General features: G+C 35.4%; 1 protein-coding gene across 3 annotated transcripts in view; it reads right to left on the bottom strand.

Annotated features, from left to right (window-relative positions):
• LOC148939510 (uncharacterized) overlaps positions 1-22,286 on the bottom strand; it is a 120,288-nt gene that overhangs the window by 65,366 nt on the left and 32,636 nt on the right. For all 3 annotated transcript variants that reach the window (XM_089106677.1, XM_089106678.1, XM_089106679.1), the window contains exons 2-4: positions 7,360-7,439; positions 4,159-4,304; positions 997-1,310 (exon numbers count right to left, since the gene is read on the bottom strand). In XM_089106677.1, coding sequence (XP_088962803.1) covers positions 997-1,052 — 56 coding nt within the window. In that variant the 5' untranslated portion in view covers positions 1,053-1,310; positions 4,159-4,304; positions 7,360-7,439. The remainder of the gene's footprint in view (positions 1-996; positions 1,311-4,158; positions 4,305-7,359; positions 7,440-22,286) is intronic.

Below are 22,286 nucleotides of genomic sequence, written 5' to 3'. Positions count from 1 at the left end.
TGAAATTACTAGTTTAGTAACACTAGTAATTTCAAACACTAGAAATTCAAGTAACGATAGAAAAAAAAGTAGAAAAAAATGACAATATAACTATTAATAATGACATAAAATGATAATAAAATGATAATATAATAAAATGACAATAAAAATGACGTCGAATAAAATGACGGGCTACTCACCTACTGCACTACAGAGATAAAAGGAACCTGATTGGCCGTAAATTTTAATCAGGTAGATTATGAGCATTTTTAACAATGCTCAGAGATTCCAAACATGAAAAGGAACTACTAAAAATTCCCGAGTGGCGCTTCTCAACTAATGAGTTAGATTATCCATACTTCTTGTATTATGATGCCGACGGTTATTATTATAATTTTTAAAAGAAGAAATAGCAACTGATTACTTAACGGAAAAAATACTTAACGGAAATACTTAACGGAAATACTAACGGAAAAATTACAACTTTGTTGTCACAAACTTGGGATACATCTGTTAAATTATATATTTTTTTAATGATCATGGGCAGGGACATCATTAGAATCATCAAACTGAATTAATTTGACATCTATATTGTTAAAGTTTCTGTAGTACTTTAAAACGTGTTAAAAAATTCTAGAATAACCAAAACTGTAGCATATGTTCAACTGTCAGTACCAGGAATTTTTGTTCCCCCCTTCCCCAAACACATTAGAATCCTTTTAAACCCCCCCACCCCACCCTTCGTCGAAGAAAAAAAACATGACTTTTCATGAAAGCTTCCACCCTATCTCCCATCCATGAGACAAAAATTCACCATACAGAGTTCACCGCCTTTTGACTTAAAGATTATATACAATCTCTAGTATGAGAAATACTCGCTTGCCTTCAGGTCTAATAGATAAAAATCTTTGATTTTTAAATCGACTTTGATTGTAAAAGTACTCTTATCATATTAGTGACTGTCTGAAGGTTATGGATGTTTAACATTTAAATAAAATAAGGTCACAGACTACTTACATTTTAACTGTTATTTCGTCATTGAAACCACTCGCAGGGGACCAATCTTCCACCATGCTTTGAGTAAAAGCTCCAAACTCGCGAGTCGAAGGATTCTTCAAGTTCCTTAAAACCCCGTCAACTTTCCCTTCAATCCTGGCCTTTTCTGCCAAGTCCACAATACCATCAAGGTTACCAGCTGGAGAACCAACACTTAATAAATCAACAACGACTGAGTTGATAAATGATGGCTCTAATGCGTAGAGTGTTGCGCTGGATGCGTTGAATTTCGGAACTAATAGGAAAGTGTTTGTGTTTTCTTTTGCTCTGAATATCTAAAATATATATTATAATATCAACATTGCAAATTAATTCGTTAAATCAACAAAAGAATCTCTACTTAGGAACACTATTGATTCTTCTATAGCCCTGTTTTAACTGGTGTAATAAGGGGTCCACATGTTAGGGAGGCTTAAATGAAAATCGCAGAATGAATTTCTCCTGCCTTAATCCATCTAAATACAATTGAATGTTGTCTCTGTGTTTGTGTAATGTATGCATTACTACACTGTTCTTCCTTAATCTGATCGCCCTTAAAAAGTTGTTGAATGCATTCTTGTTAAGGTTTTAAAAATAAATCCCCCCCTCCAAGGCCCTCCTAATAATTTTCGCACTGACTGAAATTGCATACCCCTGAACAGAAATACTTATACCCCCCCCCCCAAAAAAAAATTAATAAAGTCACCTTGATCCACCCCACCCCAACTCCCAAACAAATCTGTCACTGAAAATTTCAATTCGATTGCCGAGCTGTGAGACCTAACAAGGCAGACTTACCAAAACTATAAATTTGAGAACACTCATTTGCAAAGAGACCCCCCCCCTCCCTTGAGTTGAATTCTTGATCCATTTGCATGCATGAAATAGCCTAATATCGATTTTGTTTTCTCTTTCTACAAAGACAACTTTTCCCCAAAAACAAATACATTCTCGAGATTTATTTTTTCTGACAGAAAAAAAATCATTGGGCTTAAACCCGTGAATACTCAACATATGAACTGGCTGGGCTTGTTAGCTAGTTTTACACTTTTGGTTTATTAACATATACAAACCAGGAGGTTTTCTCTAGAATTACAGACACTTACCAGTTATATAAAGAAAGATGTTTTGTAAATTGTTCAGCTCAAGAAAGAACCTATTTACATAAGCCCTCCCCCGATGAGCCAACTAAAGATTCCATAAGGAGGTTGCCAACTTTGTAAGAAATGCTAAGAAGAGTCAGACACAATAGCAGGTTTATCTTCTTCCTTGATTCTGAAGATCTGAAATAATTGCTAATATCTAAATAAAAATCAAACACTAACAAAGTAGCCAAACCAATTCCTAGTTATTGTGGTGGGTCGCACAGCGTGGTAGTTTGTATGAACCGGAATCAAGCAAGAATTTTCAATGTGCATGAGTGGATAACAAAACGGGCCCATTTCCACTCGAATGCCACCCCTCTTCCCCACTACTGAGTTTTCAATGACTAATAGTCATTTTGCATGTTGGTCAAATTAAAATCACGGAAGATGTTTGAACCTGTATGATTGGATGATCAAATTAGACCCGTAAACCCACTATTCAATAGAAAGGAGGATTTGCTGCATCTCGTTTGAAGACTAATTTTTCAAAAATTTCATTTTAGATTCTTAAGGGCATAATATGGGCACATGGGCCCTCGAACATTCCTCTGTCCCTACGATCAATAATTTTGTGGTAGAGAGGTTTCTGCACTTTTCACCTTGCTTAAAGCGGATAAATTCAAGGACTTCAATCTGTATGGTTAGACAACCAACGTGGGTTAGAGGCCCCCTCTATGCCTCCATCAAGCTTTTAGCGCAAAGACAGGCATGTTACACCTTGTTTGAACTAGAGTCAAGCAAAGTTTACCAATCTACGTTGTTTAGAAATTTATGTTTCGAAGAGGCCCACTTTGTGGCAAAGTCCCGCTTTCTAGGGCCATAATGAGAGAAAGTATGAAATGGCTAGTAGACGTTCTGCTGATGAAGGATAACAAATAGCGAAAAATCGTTCTTTTCGGCCAACCATTTAGGACCAAACGAAAGACAGGTCGTCCCCAATTGGGGCGAGAGGAAATGGTAAGAAGGGTCTTGACGGAAATTAGAACTTCTTGGGATAGTGAAAAGAGGGAGACTGGGATAGACCCAGTCTCCATCCATATAGATTGGGATGAAGGAGGAGCGTACGTAACTGTGTTGGCCTCAGGCGGCTTGGTGCTGCTGTGAGTTGTTAGAAGTAGTAGCAGTTTTAGAAGTTGTTAGCATTAGCTTGTACGGTAGCCAAGGCTATATAAAGTGTATTTTGAAAATTAATAACATTCACAGCTGCCAAGAAATAGAGAATGAAGTGATTTCTTTTTTAGGCCGTCTTCACGCAACGTTTCATCCTTTATCGAAGAAAAGGTTCTTCTTGGAAACTTTCCAGATTTTTGAGAAATTAGTAACTAAAGTTTTTAATCGAAAAAAAAAAAAAAAAAAAGAGTATTGCTCCTGCAACGCAATTTTTGGTAATACCCACCAAACGTTGCTAAAGCACTTAAAATCGGCAAAGCAACGTATATTTAGTCCCCTCTGAAGCAAGCTTGCTGCATGTGCAATAAATGTGCAGAATTTGCAGTAAACCCTAATTTAGAAATTTTTTTTGTCCCTCAAAACATTGTGCGCATTAATTGTGTTGCTTGCATTGCTATGAAAGGAAATTACAATTTTCTACCAGATTTTTTATGGAAGTTACTATCTTTTCACCATACTTTAAATTTACGTCACACTCCAAAAAATAACTTATTTTTTACCAGATTTTTGGTAAAAATTGATGCTTTCACTCATGTTTCGGATTATTATAGTCACATAGTAAAAAGAAGTAATTTACCACACGTTTGATGGAAGTTACTACATTTTCACGATATTTTAGGCTTATTATCATCACATTTGAGAAAAGTAATATTGTTTATTACCATATTTTTGTTGGAAGGCAATATTTCTTCCTGATAATTTCGACTTATTCTAAGGGTAGGAATAGGTCAAACCGCATTCCATCCTATTAGAAAAAAAATGTACAGAAACCTAGAAGATTGCTTCTTTCAAAATTGTATACAATGAAACATTCTAGCAATGAGCTTACCAAACACTGTCTCTGTTTCGACAAATAATGAAGAATTCCAGGCAATTTGGGAAGGGAGGCACCACAAATTCCACGAACAGCTTTTACGCCAAGTAGCACAGCTGGAAGGTTTTGGTGGAGTTATTATGCCTAAAACATCCAATTCCCTAAAAATAAAACTGTTTGAGATCAATGATACAAATTCATTAAAGCTTTGGACGAAGTCTTTATGCCAAAAAGTTCAGAAGGGGCAAATATTGAAACCAAAAAAAAGAGACCATTTGAAAAAAACGCCAGAAATAAAATTATATAACATAAGCGATCTTCACTACACCAGAAGTAACATCTTTAAGAAATAACATCTTTAACGTACCAAGGACACCAAAATAAAATTTAAAAATTAGCGGATGAAATTTAAAATTAATTTAAAAATTAATGAATAAAAAATTAATGGAAGCAAAATGAAACCTAATTGTCTGAAGTTGTTAAGTCAAAATTTACACAGCTACGTGTGTCTTAAAACATTAGAAAAAATCGACCTATCCATTTTTCCGGTTATGCGACAATAATCGACAACTCCGTTTCCGGTTATGCGGTTTTTGGTAGCAGCGGGCGCTAAATTAAAAAAAAATGTGGGTAAACATCAGCAAAAAGTTAAAAATACGTGACAAAGAGCTTAAAATGACTTAGCTTTCCCTTGAAGGCGTAACTGTCTTTAGGGATCAATAGATAGTTAATGCCTAAATTTTTAGAGATGAAAGGCGTTGTCAAATTTAACCAACTAATTTTGATCGCTTATTTTTGTGTTTCACCGTGGCGACACTGACGGTTCAGCCCGCAAATTACTATTATTTTTTTTTTTTTGAATAAACAGAAGTTCTAGGTACGTTACTATCCTTCGAATGGATTATGGCTGCGTGCTGTTGAAGACATCCTAAATGACGCTAACCTTCAAATAAACCAGAAACTGCGGTTTGAAGTACGTTCTAAAATAAATTATCTTTGTTTTACCTCTTTGTGCCAAGGAATTTCTTCTTCTTTATTCTGATCCACAGGATACTTTTCGAATTTTTTTTTATTCATACTTTATTCTTTTATGACTTATGCTTTTTGGTAATATTGAATTACTGCTTCAGGATGTCGTAACCATAATCCCTATCCAGAGCATAATCCATAAGCCAGAGCACGTAACCAAAAGCCATTCGTAGGATAGTAATGTATCTAGAACATCTGTTTACTCAAAAAAATTGTTGACCGGTTGAATCGTCCAGTGTTGCCATGTTGAACCACAAAAATGAGCAAGCAAAACTAGTTGGTTAAATTCGACAATGCTTTATATCTCTAAAAATTTAGGCAGTAACTATCTGTTGATTCCTGAAGACAGGTACACCTTCAAAGGAAAGCTAAATCCTTTCAAGCTATTTGGTGTCATGTGTTCTCAGCTATTTTGCTGATTTTTTACCAGCATTTTTTTTTAATTTAGAGGCTGCCATTACCAGTCTCAAGCAAAGAAGATGAACTTTTACAGAAAGACATCTTTCATAATCACAAGAAAATTCCCTAAAAATCAGAATTATTGTCAAAGAAGCCTAAGCGTCTATTTCACGACACGCTACTTACTGACTTTATAAGAGAGAAACACTTGTTCTGCAGTATAGCGTAACTAAATTTCTTTTTCAAATTAGTGATAAGCTCAGAGAATCAGACACTTACAAATTATAGCAAGTGAGATAATTAACTTAAAACACAGAAAAGATTAACATCAGCCCATAATAAAACCCCAGGAGAAAACGAAAGAAAAATACATAAAAGAAAAATATTCAAATTGTAGTGTTAGGGGCTTAATGCTTATTTTTAATTCTGCTTTCTGAACTGTTTAAGGCTTTAGCATCAAATTACACTTGTAACTTCTCAAGAGTATTCCCAAAATAAGCATTATTATCAACTAATAAAGAAAACAACAAATACTAAAACAAAAAAATTTTAGTGTCAAAGCATTTCATGGTTTTAGTTCAGCAGCGGTGTTAAGCTTCATAATCTGGGGGAGGAGAGGTATGCCAAGGGAGTGTAAAAACAGTCAGAAAACTAGGGGGCAGCAGCCCCCTTGCTCAGGCCTAGAACCGTCACTGGTTTTAGTTTGTCCATTGACAAAGGTAAATATACGTAAAGAAAATAAACAGGTATGTTCTCTTATTTCAAAAATAAGTATTATTATCAAATAATGAGAAAAAAAACAAGAGCGCTTAAAGTAGCCAAATTTGACTTTTTACCTAACCAGTGTTCCTGGCGGAAATTGCAACTGAAGTCGTATTTACTTCAAATTTAATACGAATTAACTGCGAACCTGGAACGGTTTATCAGCCAATGCCTCTCACAAGGACTCAAATTCCCTACTCAAAGGCTCATTTTTCCCTGCACAGGGGCTTATATTCTTCACACCCGTTAGATTGGTTATTTGTCTCCATTTTTCTCAATTTGATAAGGATTGTGCAGAAGTAGATTCACTAAAGACGCTTGTTAATCTAGTGTTTTCCTGGTGGAAATTGCAACTAAATTCCCATTTGCTTCAAATTTAATTTCAATTAACTAAGAAACTGGAACAGTTTATTAACCAAACCCTCTCATAAGGGCTCATATCCTCTACTCAAAGGCTCAATTTTTCCCTACACAAGGACTTGTATTCCTCATACCCATTAGATTGCCCCCCTCACCATTTGTTCAATTTGATAGGGATTGTCCAGGAGTTAATTCAAAATCAAGTTGTTAATAGTTGTTGAACTTTGGCTGAAGTCCATCAATCTGCACGGATTTCTGTTTTTGAGAATCTCGTACTCTTTTGGCACTTTGCTTTTTATCCGCCTCCCTGTTTAGTAGCGTCCACTTGTTTAGTGCTTTATTTTTTTTTTTTTTTTGCATTTATATTTTGTTCTTGCCAAAAATAAGAGACTGATTGATTAATATGGACTTAAGTCAAATTGCCTCTGAACAGTCTACATGCTGAACACAGTGATATAAAGAGTTAAATATAATGAAAGAAGCATTTTATAGAAAAACCATGAATGACAATCTACTCTAATGCTATAGCTACATTTCTTGGACTTTCCACTTTTCCTTCTGAAAGACAGTTGACTTGCATCCACTGGCTATAATTTTCTTTCAACCTTTCCTATTAAGGCAAATTCTACATCACAATCTTTCCATAGATATAAAAAAAACTCTTACCTATTATTCAGGGTAGAATCTTCTCTAAGTAAGCCAATTAGCACCGCCTCCAGTTCCAGTCTTTCTATGTCCATTATATTCTAAAACAAAAAAATAAATAGTGTCTACACTAATTAAAACGTTTGAAATTAAAACATTCCCAACTCAACAGATTAGAACAGGACATATCAGTTTGTGCGTTAGCACAGACCTATCGAAAGCAGCATCTCTTCCATACAATTTCAATTTTCTGGCCTAATCAGGAATGATTGTAAAAAGTTGGGAGAGGGCTCATTCAAAGGCAAACTTTAATATCGGGTACCTTTTTAAGAGACAAAATGGATCAGAGGGCATCTAACAGTTCTCAAACTCCACACACACCTGCATTCCCATGATTTCACTTGGCATCAGATCAAAATTTCGAAGTAATTTCAATTTCTTACTTAATTTTGGTTTTAGTCTACTTTTTTTTTTTACTTTGAAACCTTAATGATTAGAAACCTAATTGGAAAATCAAATGATTTGAACATGCATTTTGTTTTGTTGTTTTTTATTTTAAGACACAAATTTAAAACTTTACAAATCAGGAGTCTGAACATATGACCTTGCGTGTTTCAGAACATTTCTGAAAGTTTAATTTTTGTGAACATTTACAAGGATGGCAGCTGAACTTCTAATCACCTTCCATCCTTGTAAAACGACCAACTGTTCAAGAAAAATGTGTATTTCTTTATCTTGCTGAATGTGCACCAAAAAACTAAAAATCCACTGCATCAAGCCTCTCCAATCAGATACAAAATCAAGTATAAATTTTATCCTTGCAGTTAGCCCATCTTATTTGAAAATAGCCTATTGGCATCCAATTGCTTACTCAAAGTTAAGTTTATACAAGGAAAAAAGGATGATCAAGGGTTTTGATGTGGTTTGAATGTCTCATATATATATATATATATATATATATATATATATATATATATATATATATATATATATATATATATATATATATATATATATATATATATATTATTAGAATCATTTTTATGTCTCACAAATTCCCTAAAGGTTTCAGACCTTCTTTTGAAATTTTTTCAAATATATCTAAACTTCTATACCAGCTGAGCTCTACTCTAGTCTTGAAGAAAAGTTGAACGAAAGCTCTTTATCCACTTCATTGAGAGATAGATAAGGGAAGGAAAAAAAAGCCAAAACATATTTTCATAGAATAGATCAAGCATGCAAACAAAGGTTCTATAGACTACTAGAAAAATATCAATCAAATGGGCAAATGACTTTCTTGTTCTTGCCTTGTAAAAATAGGCCTTTTTTAGGGCATAAATTAAAAAAAAAAACTTTCCGAAAAATAGGTTTTTCAAAGAAAAGTAAAGGTCATTTTATACTTAAGCTCCGCAGATACAAATACCTTCTAAAATTTAAACTCAAAACGACCAGAAATTACTATTAAAGAATAAATGAAACCCAAAACGAAAATAAATTAAATAAACAATCATAGCAAAAAAAATACAACAACTAATAATATAAATGAATAAATAGATCTTAAAGCGAGTAATGATTAGATTGAATATGAATATCAAGCTTAAAACGAAAAAAAATATTTTCTTATTTAAGTATAAATGAAACTTAGAACGAACATAAATTAAATAAAAAATCAATGCAAATAAAAATAAAACAGATATTAATGTAAATCAATAAATAAATCTTATAACTAGAGAAACTTAAATTGAATAGGCAATTCAAGCTTGATACGAACAAAAATCACTACAACCAAGAGTTTGGGTATGACCTCCTTCTTTCACTGTAAAAATTTAAAACCTACTGCGTCATTGGCGCTTTGCTGAAACCAATTTTATGACAAATATTTTCTTTTGTACTTGATATTGAAAATAAACATTAAAATTACTACTAAATTTTGAACTGGTGAGTTTTCAACGATTAGTATAATTATGCATCAAATATTCAGTTTAATTTATTAGCTCTTTTTAAAGTTGTTAAAGACGAATATAGTTTCCTTACAGACAAGTGTTTGGATACTGCCTCCTTTCGTAACTGTAAATAAAAACCAAAAACCTTTACCTTCGTTGGCACTTAATAAAAAAAAAATTATTTTAAAAACGTCTGCTTTACAAGTTCTTGCAGCGTTGAAAATAAAAATAAAATTACAGTGTATAAGAATATTGAACGGATGGACATTTAAGCTGTAAATGTCAATATATATAAAATATTCAATCTTATATTGTATATACTTTATAGGACTGTTCAAGACACATATAGTTTTCAGTAAAGCGCCAATGACGCAGTAGGTTTTAGACTTTTACAGCGAGAGAAGGAGGTCATACCCAAACTCTTGTTTGTGGTGATTTTTGCTCGTTTTAAGCTTGATTTGCATATTCAATCTAAGTTTCACTCGTTTTAAGATTTATTTATTCATTTACATTAATATCTATTGTATGTTTGTTTGCATTGATTGTTTATTTAATTTCTGTTCGTTTTAAGTTTCATTTATACTTCAATAGGAAAATATTTTTTTTCGTTTTAAGTTTGATTTTCATATTCAATCTAAGCATTATTCGCTTTAAGATCTATTTATTCATTTATATTATTACTAGTTGTATGATTTCGCTAAGATTGTTTATTTAATTTCTGTTCGTTTTGGGTTTCATTTATGCTTTAATAGTAATTTCTGGTCGTTTTGAGTTTGAATTTTAAAGGGTATTTGTATCTGCTGAGCTTAAGTTTGAAATGGCCTTTACTTTTCTTTAAAAAACCCACTGTTCGGAAAGTTTTTTTTAGTCAATTTTTGTTAGATTTTTATTGCAAAACATTTCAAGTTTTTAAAAATTCCTTTTTTCAAAATCAAACTTTAAAAAAAAAATCAAATATTCATCGAAGTATCAAGACTGGTATCAAAGTAATAATGTCAAAGTGAAAAAATGGGCTTGTGTCAACCTCGGAGTTTTTATTATCTGATTGCTATCTCAAAATTTTTATCGGATGGGTTTGGGGAAAAAGGGCGTGGGGGGACTAGATTAAGCTTCGGTTTCTTTTGACTCTTTAAAAGTGAACTAGAACTTTCTATTTTCAATCAAATGAGCCCTCTCTGAAGTTGTTACGAGTATCCCTTCTATAAGAACCATACATATCCCCAGAGTATAACTTACAACGCCTGTCCCTGGGCCCTGGGGGGGGGGGATGTCGACCTTGTAGTTTTAATATCTGACGGTTGAACTATTTTTAACAAAATTGTCACCTAAAATTTTTATCGGATGGGTTTATCCATCCAATACATCCAAAAGCGGAGAGGGCGGCGGGAGGGGCTAGTTGCCCTCCAATCTTTTTTCACTCTGAGAAAATGAACTACAACTTTTAATTTCCATCCAAATGAACCCTCTCTGAAGTTTATACGAGCATCCCTTTCATAAGAACCACAAACGACCCCAGGACATAGCTTACAATGCCTTCCCTCTGGGCCCTGGGGGATGTATCGACACCGGAGTTTTTGTTATCTGACCTTTAAACTATTTCGAAAAAATGGCTCAGTTTACAACGCCTGCCCCCGGGCCTGGTTGTGACGACACCTGAGTTTTTGTTATGTGACTTATGAGCAATTTTTGACTTAATGGCTATCTCAAAATTTTTATTAGATGCATTTGGGGAAAAAGAGGTGTGGGGGAGGGGGCTAGTTGCCCTCCAATCTCTTTTGACTCTAAAAACTGAAATAGAACTTTCAATTTCTGATCAAATGAGCTATCTCTGAAGTTTTTACGAGCATCCCTTCAATAAGAACCAGATATTCCACCAGGGCATAACTTACCACACCTGCCCTCAGGCTCTGGGGGGCTGTGTCGACCCCGGAGTTTTCTTTATATGATATTTGAACTATTTTTTAAAAAAAAAGCTATCTCAAAGTTCTTATCGGATGGGTTTGAGGAAAAAGAACGTGGAGGGGGGGGGGTCTAGGTGCCCTCCAATCTCTTTTGACTCTTAAAAAGTGAACTAGACCTTTCAATTTCCAATTAAATGAGCCCTCTTTGAAGTTAATACTAGCATCCCTTCCTTAAGACCCATATATGCCCCCAGGGCATAACTTACAACGCCTGCCCCCGGGCCCTGGGGGGCTATGTCGACACTGGAATTTTTGTTACATGATCTTTGAACTATTTTTAACAAAATAGCTATCTTAAAATTTTATTGGATGCATTTGGGAAAGAGGTTTGGAGAGGGGGGGGGCTTGCTACCCTCCAATATCTTTCGATGCTTAAAAAGTGAACTAGAACTTTCAATTTCCAATTAAATGAGCCCTCTCTGAAGTTTATATGAGCATTCCTTCCATAAGAACCATATATGCCCTCAGGGCATAACTTATAACCCTTGTCCCTGAAGACTGAGGGGGGGGGTGTCCTGCTCAAACATATAATTTCCAGAACTTTCAACTACGTTGAACAAATTGGATATATCAAAATTTTGATTGGATGTGTTTGGGGACTGGGCGTAGAAGGAGTGTCAGTTGCCTTAGAATCACTTTTGACTATTAAAAAAGGAACTAGCCGTTTAAATTTCCAATCGGCGGAGCCCTTTCTGAAGATGTTACAATAACACTTTTTGTACGAAACATTATATCCCCCCATGTTATAACGTAAAACCCTTACCCTGAGGGCTGTGGGGGGAGGGTTGTCATCCTCAAACACCTAATTTCCAGAACTTAAAACTACGTTGAACAAAATGGCTATCTCAACATTTTGATTGGATGTGTTTAAAGGTGGGCGTGAGAGGGGGGTTAGTTGCCCTCCAATCAGTTTCGACTATTAAAAGAGGCTCTGGCCTTAGAATTTCCAATCTAATCAACCTTTTTTGAAGTTTCTACGACAACACCTTCTATAAAACCTTATATACCCCCAGGGCATAACTTACAACCCTTGCTCAGAAGGCTGTGGGGGAGTATCCCGATCAAAAATATAATTTATATCTGGAAATCAATTACGCTGAACAAAATGGCTATCTCAAAATTTTAATTTGGTGTGTTTCGGAAAATGAGGGGAGTGGAAGGGCGTTTAGTTGCCTACCATTTACATTTGACTATTAAAAAGGGAACAGACAACTCTAGTTTTTCATTGAATGAGCCCTTATAAAAATTTCCATGACAACTTCTTCGATACGAAGTGCCCTGCTCTAAAGGAAAAAAATATAATAAATAATACATTGTGCCAACATCATTCTTATATGGCTCCCGGGAATAACTTAAAACCCTTGCCCTGAGGGTTGTGGGGGAGTGTCTTTCTCAAAAACATATTTTCTATCTGGAAATCAACTACGCTGAACAAAATGCCTATCTCAAAATTTTGATTGGATGTGTTTGGGGGAATGATGGGCGTGGGGGGGATAGTTGCCCTCCAATCACTTTTGACCCTTAAAAAGGGCAATAGAACTCTCGATTTCCATTCGAATGAGCCCCCTTTGAAGTTTCTACGACGACTCCTTCCATATGAAGTGCCTCTGAAAAAAAAATAAATGGATAAATAATAATAATAAAACATAGGAGCCGTTTTAGCGTTGCCTCTGAAACCTTATATACCCCCTGGGCATAACTTACAACCCGTGCCCGAGGGCTGTGGGGGGTGTGTCCTCCTCAAAAAAATTATATCAATCCGAAAATCAACTACGTAGAACAAAATGGTTATCTCAAAACTTTGATTGGATGTGTTTGAGGAAATGATGGGCGTAGAAAGGGTGTTAGTTGCCTTCCAATCACTTTTGACCCTTAAAAGGGGCACTAGAACTCTCGATTTCCAACTGAATGAGCCCCCTTTGAAGTTTATACGACGATCCCTTCCTTATGAAGTGCCTCTGGGAAAAACAAATATATAAATAAATAATAAAATATTGGAGCCGTATGGCCTTTACTATAGGCAACGCTCTAGCATTACCTCTGATTGAAGGCTCATTCCATTCATATCTTTGCGTAGGATTAAATAAAAAAAACAAGTTTTTTAAACTGAAAGTAAGGAGCGACATTAAAACTTAAAACGAACAGAAATTATTCCGTATATGAAAGGGGCTGTCCCCTCCTCAATGCCTCGCTCTTTAAGCTAAAGATTTTTATTGTTTTAAAAAATAGAGTTCTGAGAAAGAGTCAAACTTTAGCTTAAAGAGCGAGGCATTGAGGAGGGGACAACCCCTTTCATATACGGAATAATTTCTGTTCGTTTTAAGTTATAATGTTGCTCCTTACTTTCAGTTTAAAAAACTTGTTTTTTATTTAATTTCTGATCGTTTTTTAGTTAATGCAGCTTTTATTTGCATAAAAATTTTACTTTTCTTTTGCTAAATGGATGTCTTTACAAATTAACTTACGTAACTAACTTCTATATTTGTATATTTTTCTTCTGGCAAAAAATACAAAGTTGCAGATTTTTGCAGATATGAGCTTGAAACCTATGTAATAGGGTTTTCTGATACGCTGAATCTGACGGTGTGATTTTCATTAAAATTCTTTCACTTACAGGGGATGTTTCCCCCCTCTTTAAAAAATCGGGTAAATTTTCTCAGGCTCGTAGCCTTTGATGAGTAATACTAAACTTAATAAAATTTATATATTTAGGATCAGCATTATAAACACATTCTTTTGATACATTTATTGACATCAAAATTCCGTTTTTAAAAGTTTTACTATTGAGCCGTATCACTTGTTTTTTTATTGTTTTTTTATTACGTATATGTTATTACGTGTATGAGGGGGTTCTCCCCTTAGTCAATACCACGCTCTTTACGTTAAAAGTTAAAAAAAATTTTGATTCACAAACCCCTGAAACACAAAGACCGTTTAATTAGAATAGATAGCTCTTTTGAAAGCACTAAAAAAAACTGTAGCGCAAAGAGCGAGGTATTGACTTGGGGGAGAACCCCCTCATATACGTTATAATTTCTGTTCGTTTTAAGTTCTAATATTCCTTCTTACATTTCAGTTGAAAAAACTTGTTTTTTTTATTTAATTTCTGCTTTTTTATTTAATAATGCTTGGAAATCCGGCGCCCCCTTCATAGAAATGTCCCTTACCCCAAAGAAACATCCTCCACGGAAATATTCTCCAGAGTAACCCCCTCCTCTAGCCCCCCCCCTCCAGAAAAAATCCTTCCTGAAAATGGTTGTATACTTCCCAATAACCAATAAATAATGCTGGCAAGTCCGGCGCCCCCTTCATGGCAATTTCCCTTCCCACATGAAAACTTCCGTCATGAACAGATCCTCCAACATAACCACCGACCCACCCTTCCCTCCCACTACCAGAAAAAAAACCTCCTGAAAACTTCTGTATTCTTCTCAATAACCAATACTATATGTTAACATTAGGTATAGTTCATAACTTTTAGCCCTCCCTCTGGGAACTTCGGGGGATTAAGTCATCCTAAAAGACATATTTATCATATTTTCGACCATGCTGAACAAAATGGCTTTCTCAAAATTTTGATCGAGTGACTTTGAGAAAAAATGAGCGTGGGAGGGGGCCTAGTTGCCCTCCATATTTTTTGCTCACTTAAAAAGGACACTAGAACTTTTAATTTCCGTTCCAATGAGCCCTCCCGCGATATTCTAGGACTACTGGCTCGATATGATCACCCCTGGAGAAAAAAAAACAAAACAAATAAACACGCAGCCGTGATCTTACGTCTGGTAAAAAATGCAAAATTCCACATTTTTGTAGATAGGAGCTTGAAATCTCTACAGTAGGGTTCCCTGATACGCTGAATATGATGGTGTGATTTTCATTAAGATTCTATAACTTTTAGGGGGTCTTTCCCCCTTTTTTTGAAAATCAGCCAAATTTTCTCAGGCCCGTAACTTTTGATGGGTAGCACTAAACTTGATGAAAGTTATATATTTGAAATCAGCATTGAAATCTGATTCTTTTGATATATCTATTGGTATCAAAAACTCGTTTACTAGAGTTTCGGTTACCATTGAGCCGGGTCGCTCCTTACTTACAGTTCGTTACCACGAACTGTTTGACTAACTTCCGAGGAGTCACCTACTTTCAGAAACGGCGTACACCAGGATGTGCGTACAGAGTGTGGCAAAGGTGTCACAAGAATGGCGGTACTGCGCCAGGTACTTAAGTAAAAAGCGATAACTGCACGAAAAGTGAAGTTTCATTAATGCTAATGAAATAAAACAAAAAAGGATGAAAATATAATAGTTCAGAAACAAATTTGGGCTATATATTTGCACATTAAGGGGATGGGGGGGGGGTAAAGCATAGCATATATTAAATACGTAACCTAACCTTTACACCCAACCTAGGTACCTTTTAGTCCCTCCAAACCCCAAAAAACGGTACAGTTTTACAAAGCGGTAAGCGCGCGACAATTGTATTGAAAATCAGATCGGTACTTATACGAGACGCTGTTATAAACATAGGCATTACAAGGGGTTTTTCACTCCGGGAACTATATTTAAACTGGTACAGTTGCGCTTAATGGTACACAGCACTATAGATTGTCGAAGGAATGCAGTGATGGAGACCCGTAAAGCGGGTAATTACCATCTAAACATACCGAAGAGTGTGGTTTCTCATTGAATTTATAATATTTAAACTGTTGTTTTTTGGGGTTTAGGGGAGGGGGGAAGGTACCTAGGTTAGGTTACGTATTTAATATATGGTATGCTTTACCCCCGTATTTGATATATGGTATGTCATCCCCGAAGGCATAGTTATTTGACTTTTTAACAATTTTGAACAAGGTGGATGTTCCAAAATTTTGATTAGATATCTTAGAAGGGATAGTAGCTAAAAAGAGACTGGGAGGGGGGGGTGGCTGCCCTCTGACCACTTTTTAACAGCCTCTTCAACATGTCATGAAAATTCAAACATAATACCTTCAGGCGTTCTTGAGGTATTGCAGATAAGCCTTTTTGATCAACAAGATGTACATAGTATATTTTGATTTAGTTTAACATGCCCCTCAATATTCCTCAAAGTTTCACCTTAATATTCTTAGCCTTTTCAAACACCCTATAATCAAACATTCCCTCTTTTCCTAATGATTAATCCTGCAAGTAAAAAACGCCAAACTACATAATTTACAACCCTTGTTCAGGGAGCTTTTTTTGGGGGGGGGGTGCAGTGCATCCTGGAGGCATAGTTACTAGATCTTTTGACTGTTTTGAACAAAACCGCTTCTTCAACATTTTGATCAGTGATGAGGGAAGGGAGCATCAAAAAAGGGCAAGGGGGGTTGGCTGCCCACCAATAGCTTTTCAACATTTCCCTCGACATATCCTGAAAGTTTCAATCTAATACTATCAGCCATTCTTACAATATTGCAAATGCTCCTTTTTGATAAACTGGATGTTCGGCTTTATTGTGTATTATTGCGCCTGGTATCCCTCTCAAAAGCTGCGGGAGGTTATGTCATCCCAATAGGCATAGTATTTGAGCTTTAGACTAGTTTCAACATTATATTTATTTCTAAATTTTGATAGAATCTTTTTGAAGGGAGGGCTACTCTTAGTGGCACGAGGGGTGGCTGGCAGCCCTCCAATTGCTTTTCAACATTCCCCTCAACATGTCCTGAACGTTTCAACTGAAAGTTTCAGCCGTTCTTAAGATACTGTAGATCATTCTTTTCGATAAACTAGGTGCACATATTGCCTTTTGATTTAGTATCACATACCCCTAAATATTCTCCAAAGTTTCATCTTAATGCCGTTAGCCTTTTCAAATACTTCAAATACCCAGAATCAAATACTTCTCCTTTTTTAATGATAAATCCTACATGCAAATAATTGGTAAATTTCGTAAATTTCAGTCTTTGCCCTGGGGCTATGGGGGGCATGACATCCCTTGAAGTATAGGTCTGAGACATTTTGACCATTTGAACAAAATGGAAATGTCAAAATTTTTATCACCGTTGAGAAGAGATGGCACCTAAAAAAAGCAAAGAGGGAAGGGGGTGGCTGCCCTTCAATCTCGCTTTGACAATCTCCTCAACATACCTTGAAAGTTTCAACTTGACAACCTCGGTCGTTTTTTAGATATTGCTGATATTCCCCTTTTCACAACTAGCAAGAACAGTGTTCTGATAGTGTTTGGCATTCCCCTCAATATTTCCATAAAGTTTCCCCTTAATACTCTAAGCCTTTTTAGAGGCCTATGATTAGGCATGCCCTTTTTTCCATTAAAATCCTTATGTGTTAATAATTGGCAACTTGCATAAGTTATAGCCCTTGCTCGAGAGTCTAGGGGGTATAGACCCCGGAAGCATAATTGTTTGACATTTGAATTATTTTGAACAAATGACTTTTTCAAGATTTAGATTGAACACACAAAGGGAAAAATGGCATGGGGTGACAGATTGCCCTTTGATGACTTTTGACACTTAAAAAGGGCACTATAACTTTCGATTTCCATTTAAATGAGCCCCCTCCAAATTTTATACAAGCAATCCTTCCATTTAAACCCTTATACGTTAACAATAGGTGACTTGCATAACTTACAGCCCTTGTCCCGCTGTTTTTGGACTAATTCGAACAAAATGACTATCTCATAATTTTGATCAGATGCATTTGGGGCAAAAAGGACTTGGTGGGGGGGGGGAGGTTGCTTTCCAATAACTTTGGGCTCTTAAACAGATCACTAGAATTTCTTATTTACACTCGAATGAGTCCCTTCCGAAGTTTATACGATCACCCCTTCCATATAAAGTACCTCTGGAAAAAAATAATAGGCTAATAAATAAATAATAATTGGATCTAAAAACATGACATTAAAATAAGATGCAATTTTCAACATAAAAAAGGTCTCCATGGATACAATGAAATCCAGTATGGGCTTAATAGCTCGTTTGGTGGCCAAAAAGTTCGGATTAAAAAATAAATAAGTTTTCACGCACCCCGCAGTAAGCCTCAACCTTCAAAAGTAAGACAGTGGTATGTCTATGTAAAAAAAAAAACATTCGAGAATTATACAAAAAATTATTAGTAACTCAATGACGCGAAATTTCCCTACGTCAACGGGGATCGAGCCGCTCCACATATGATCAGGAGATAACGGCTCTAACCACTGCGCTGTCGTAAGGTATCAAGAAATGGATCCTTCGGTTTTGTTTACTGACTTTCGACAAAAGACTTTTCATTGTTAATTCATAGTCATATCTTTACTGTAGCCAACTGCAGATTATACCAATGAACAATTCGAAACATAAAAAGGTAATATTTTGATATAGCAGAAGAATCAGATGGCAAAAAAAGGCGTAATTTGGATCCCCGTTTAGCGTTTTTTTTTTCAAGATATATAATAATTGCTAGCCTACCATCATAATTTCGTCCCATTATTACTATGATCCCCTAATTCCAAGATATATCAGTAGGATATATCTAGTTCTAGGGAACTAGAACTTTTGATTTCCAATCGAATGAGACTCCTCCAAAGTTATATGACAACCATTTCCATAGAAAACCTTATATGTTAGGAATGAACAGCTTGTATAACTTACAGCCCTTGCCCCCCCTGGCTGGGGGGGGGGTTGTCAAACCCGGCTGCATTAGTATTCGACCTTTGGACTATTTTGAATAAAATGACTATCAGTAAATTTTGATCGGATATATTTGGAGAAAAGGGCGTTGGGGAGGGGAGGAAAAAAGGCGTTGGAAAAAGGTATTTATTTTTCCTTTGGACTATTTTGAACTTATAGCTATCTCAAAATTTTCCTGGTATGCTTTTGGGGGAAAAACGGCGTGGGGCTTTGGTTGCCCTCTGATTATTTTTTACTTTGATAAAGGGCATCAGAACTTTCAATATCCAATCGAATAAGCCCCCGCCAGCCCCTACATAACCACCTTTACATTTCAAATATTTAATTAAAATATACCTACGTCGTAGTTTTTCTCACTGAGACTAAGCTAATTATAACTGAATGCGAAAAACAAACCGGTTTTTCTCAAATCACACAGATCAAACTTCTTGAGTGTTTTCGGGATATTTAACAAGTACCCTGAAGCCTTATGGTTCTTTATTATAGGCAATGCTGTAACGTTGCCTCTGTTGTCTAAAAATAAGCATAAAAATCCAATTCTTTTGATGTATGTATTCGATATTAAAATTCTGTTATTTAGAGTTTCGGTTACTGTTGAGACGATTCACTCTTACTATACAATTCGTTACCACGAACTGTTTGACAACATGCAGATATTTCAGATACAAGTAGGCTGTAGACAGAAAATACCATAGTAAAATTGAAAATAAAACGAAAATTTAGCTGAAAGACATGAATCAAAATGGAAGCAATCCAGAAAATCCATATCATGATATGACATTACAAAGTAAGAATTTTGTTATTATGGCGTTTCCTTTTGAAGAGCTTGTAGGCTAGATTTGTGGCTGGATCTAGAATGAACCCCAGGAAGTTGCTCATTGAAACCACTCAAATGTGATATCATATTCCAGGAACACAACTTTTAAAAATATACATGTGTTAAAATATCTTATGACATCATGTTATATTATGATATCATATTCCTTGTCAAAAGATACGTATGTTCTATCATCTTGTATACGAATAATTAGATTTTTTTAGTCGAAAATTATATTTTACTACAACATTATATTTTGTTAATTACACAAAACATCAGGTATTGCAAATTCCTTTGAAACGAGCCCTTAAACAGGTCTTTTTGATGTTCTAGTGTTCCGCTGGCGAAAAGAAAGAAAAAAGAAACTTTAAAAAATGATTTTCCTGAATAGAATTTTCGACAGCGGCAATTCCAATGATGCAGTTTTCATCTCGATTCGACACTAGCCTATTTGGGGAGGGGGGGGGGGTCAGGCTATCTCTGGAAATACCCATTAATTTGTTAGATTAAAGTCAACATTACTGAATCAACTTCAAATGGCATTTTTTTTCTCAATTGACAGTTATTTTGTTCAAAAAGTGCCTTTTTTTAATTTTTGGTTACTATAGGTCGTTGTTGATTCTTTAGTAGGTTGCCTTTACTAGCGCAATTATGATTATAAGGGACGATATACTATCAGGTGTTTTGACAATAATCCGTCAAGCTAAAAAATTTCTGATTTCAGCCCCTTATTAAACTAGACTAGAGCCATATAAGGTTAACTAGAGCCATATAAGGTTTTCAATTTGTGCCATTGGGCGGCCCAAAGTGAGCCAATAAGGCCCGTCTCTTCTCCAAGTCCCCGCCCCAAAATTTGCTTGTACATGTTATACCCTTTTCGACATGTTGTACCTTCTTTAACTCGCAACATATTGAGGAGCATTTTCGGAATGCTATTTCGACTCAAAACAAACCGGGAAGTACTTATGGAATTATCCTAAACCCTAAAAGCTAAGCAGATAGTTTCAAAAAGGTGTTTGATATTCAACAAAGATGGTGCTTAAGGATTTCTAAGATGGTGCTAAGGAATTCAACCAGGGGTGGATCCAGGATTTTTTTAGGGGGTGGCGCAGAATAGGTTGATCCGATCAAAAAAAAATTTGGGAGGGTGGCAAAATAGGTTGATCCGCTAAACTTGCGTTAAAAGCAAGTTTTATTAACGCAAACTTGGGTTAATTAAGTAAATTATACTACTTTAGACTACGCTAGGGGGGGGGGCGTCCCCCTCTGGATCAGCCACTGATTTCAACGTTATGAGATTATAACGTTGTCACTCCTTGTTGAAATCATAGTGATGCTGAGATATCCCACCTGAATTACACGTGGCCTTTTTCTTGTACCCCTTCAACAAGATTACACATCCAACAAGATCGCAGCATGATTTTCCTAAATAAAAACGTACACGCTTCACAAATAGTATTTTGTTTTCTGCTAAAGTTAGTATTTGACGGTTTCTGAGCTTTTTGATTACAAAAATAAGGCTAATATTCCACTAAAGACGACCGAGAGCAAAATATATTAAGTGTGTACTTCATAAGTGATGGATACACCTTGTTGGGAATCAAAGTCATCTGTTGCTGGGAACATCAGTCTGTTTTAATGCAGGGCCTAAACCGGGTTACTCTTGTCAATGCCCCAGCAGCACCCCTTCTTTCCTAAAACTGTTTTCCCATCCCCTACATTGTACATGTCGTAGCCTTTTTGGCCTGTGATTCCTCAGGGATTATTTGAGGATGCTCGTAGATGATTTTTCTTCGAAAAAGAAGTTCCACTTCCTATTATTATAATTATGATTTTTTGTTGTTGTTGTTGTTGGATGCTATCTCTAAAGCTAAAATTTCTTAGAATTCCCCAAAATTACTTAGAATCATAAGCCTGAAATCGTTATATCTTGTAATTAAATTTTGTGCATTTGATTCTTTCTATAAAGTTAAAGTTTTTTTTTGTTTCACCATGTAAGTTGAAAAATGCAATATAAAACGAATATTTATCATTTTACAACTCCTAATTTAACTTTTATTTTCTGATGCCTATTTTGGTCATATTCCAAAAGGTGTTCCAGGGAATAACTTGAAAATAATTAATCTTATATGATTAATATCCAAGCAACTGGGTCATTTTATAAATGATACCTGAATGGCACTGAGATGAAAATTGTGTAATAAGTAACTATACAGGGTTTGGGCCAGAAGGGATCCAGGACCGTACTTGTTGCCCCCCAGTCTTATAGGTTATAAATCCATGCACCCTTCCAACATCCTTCTCAAAATAGATTGGCCTAACATATCCAAAAGTGATTTTTCAAAAAATTATACACCATTGATCCTTTTTTTTCCCTTTGGTAAAAAAACACACACAAAAAAACAACAAAAGACTGCTTGTAAAAAATCTAATGACTGAAAAATTTCTGGTTCTATTTACTACCTTACAATTTCATACAGCAGGTTCTAAAACCAACCTGATTTCAAAATGTGAAATTACTTGTCTCTCCAGGAATTAGAAATAATATGATTGCCTTACGGAAATACAGCAAATATAAAAAAATA

This window comes from Artemia sp. Qi Xiang Cuo, chromosome 21 (genome assembly GCF_049724085.1).
Source record: "Artemia sp. Qi Xiang Cuo chromosome 21, ASM4972408v1, whole genome shotgun sequence".
Taxonomy (NCBI): Eukaryota; Metazoa; Arthropoda; class Branchiopoda; order Anostraca; family Artemiidae; genus Artemia; species Artemia sp. Qi Xiang Cuo.
This window is presented reverse-complemented; position numbering and strand designations above follow the sequence as displayed.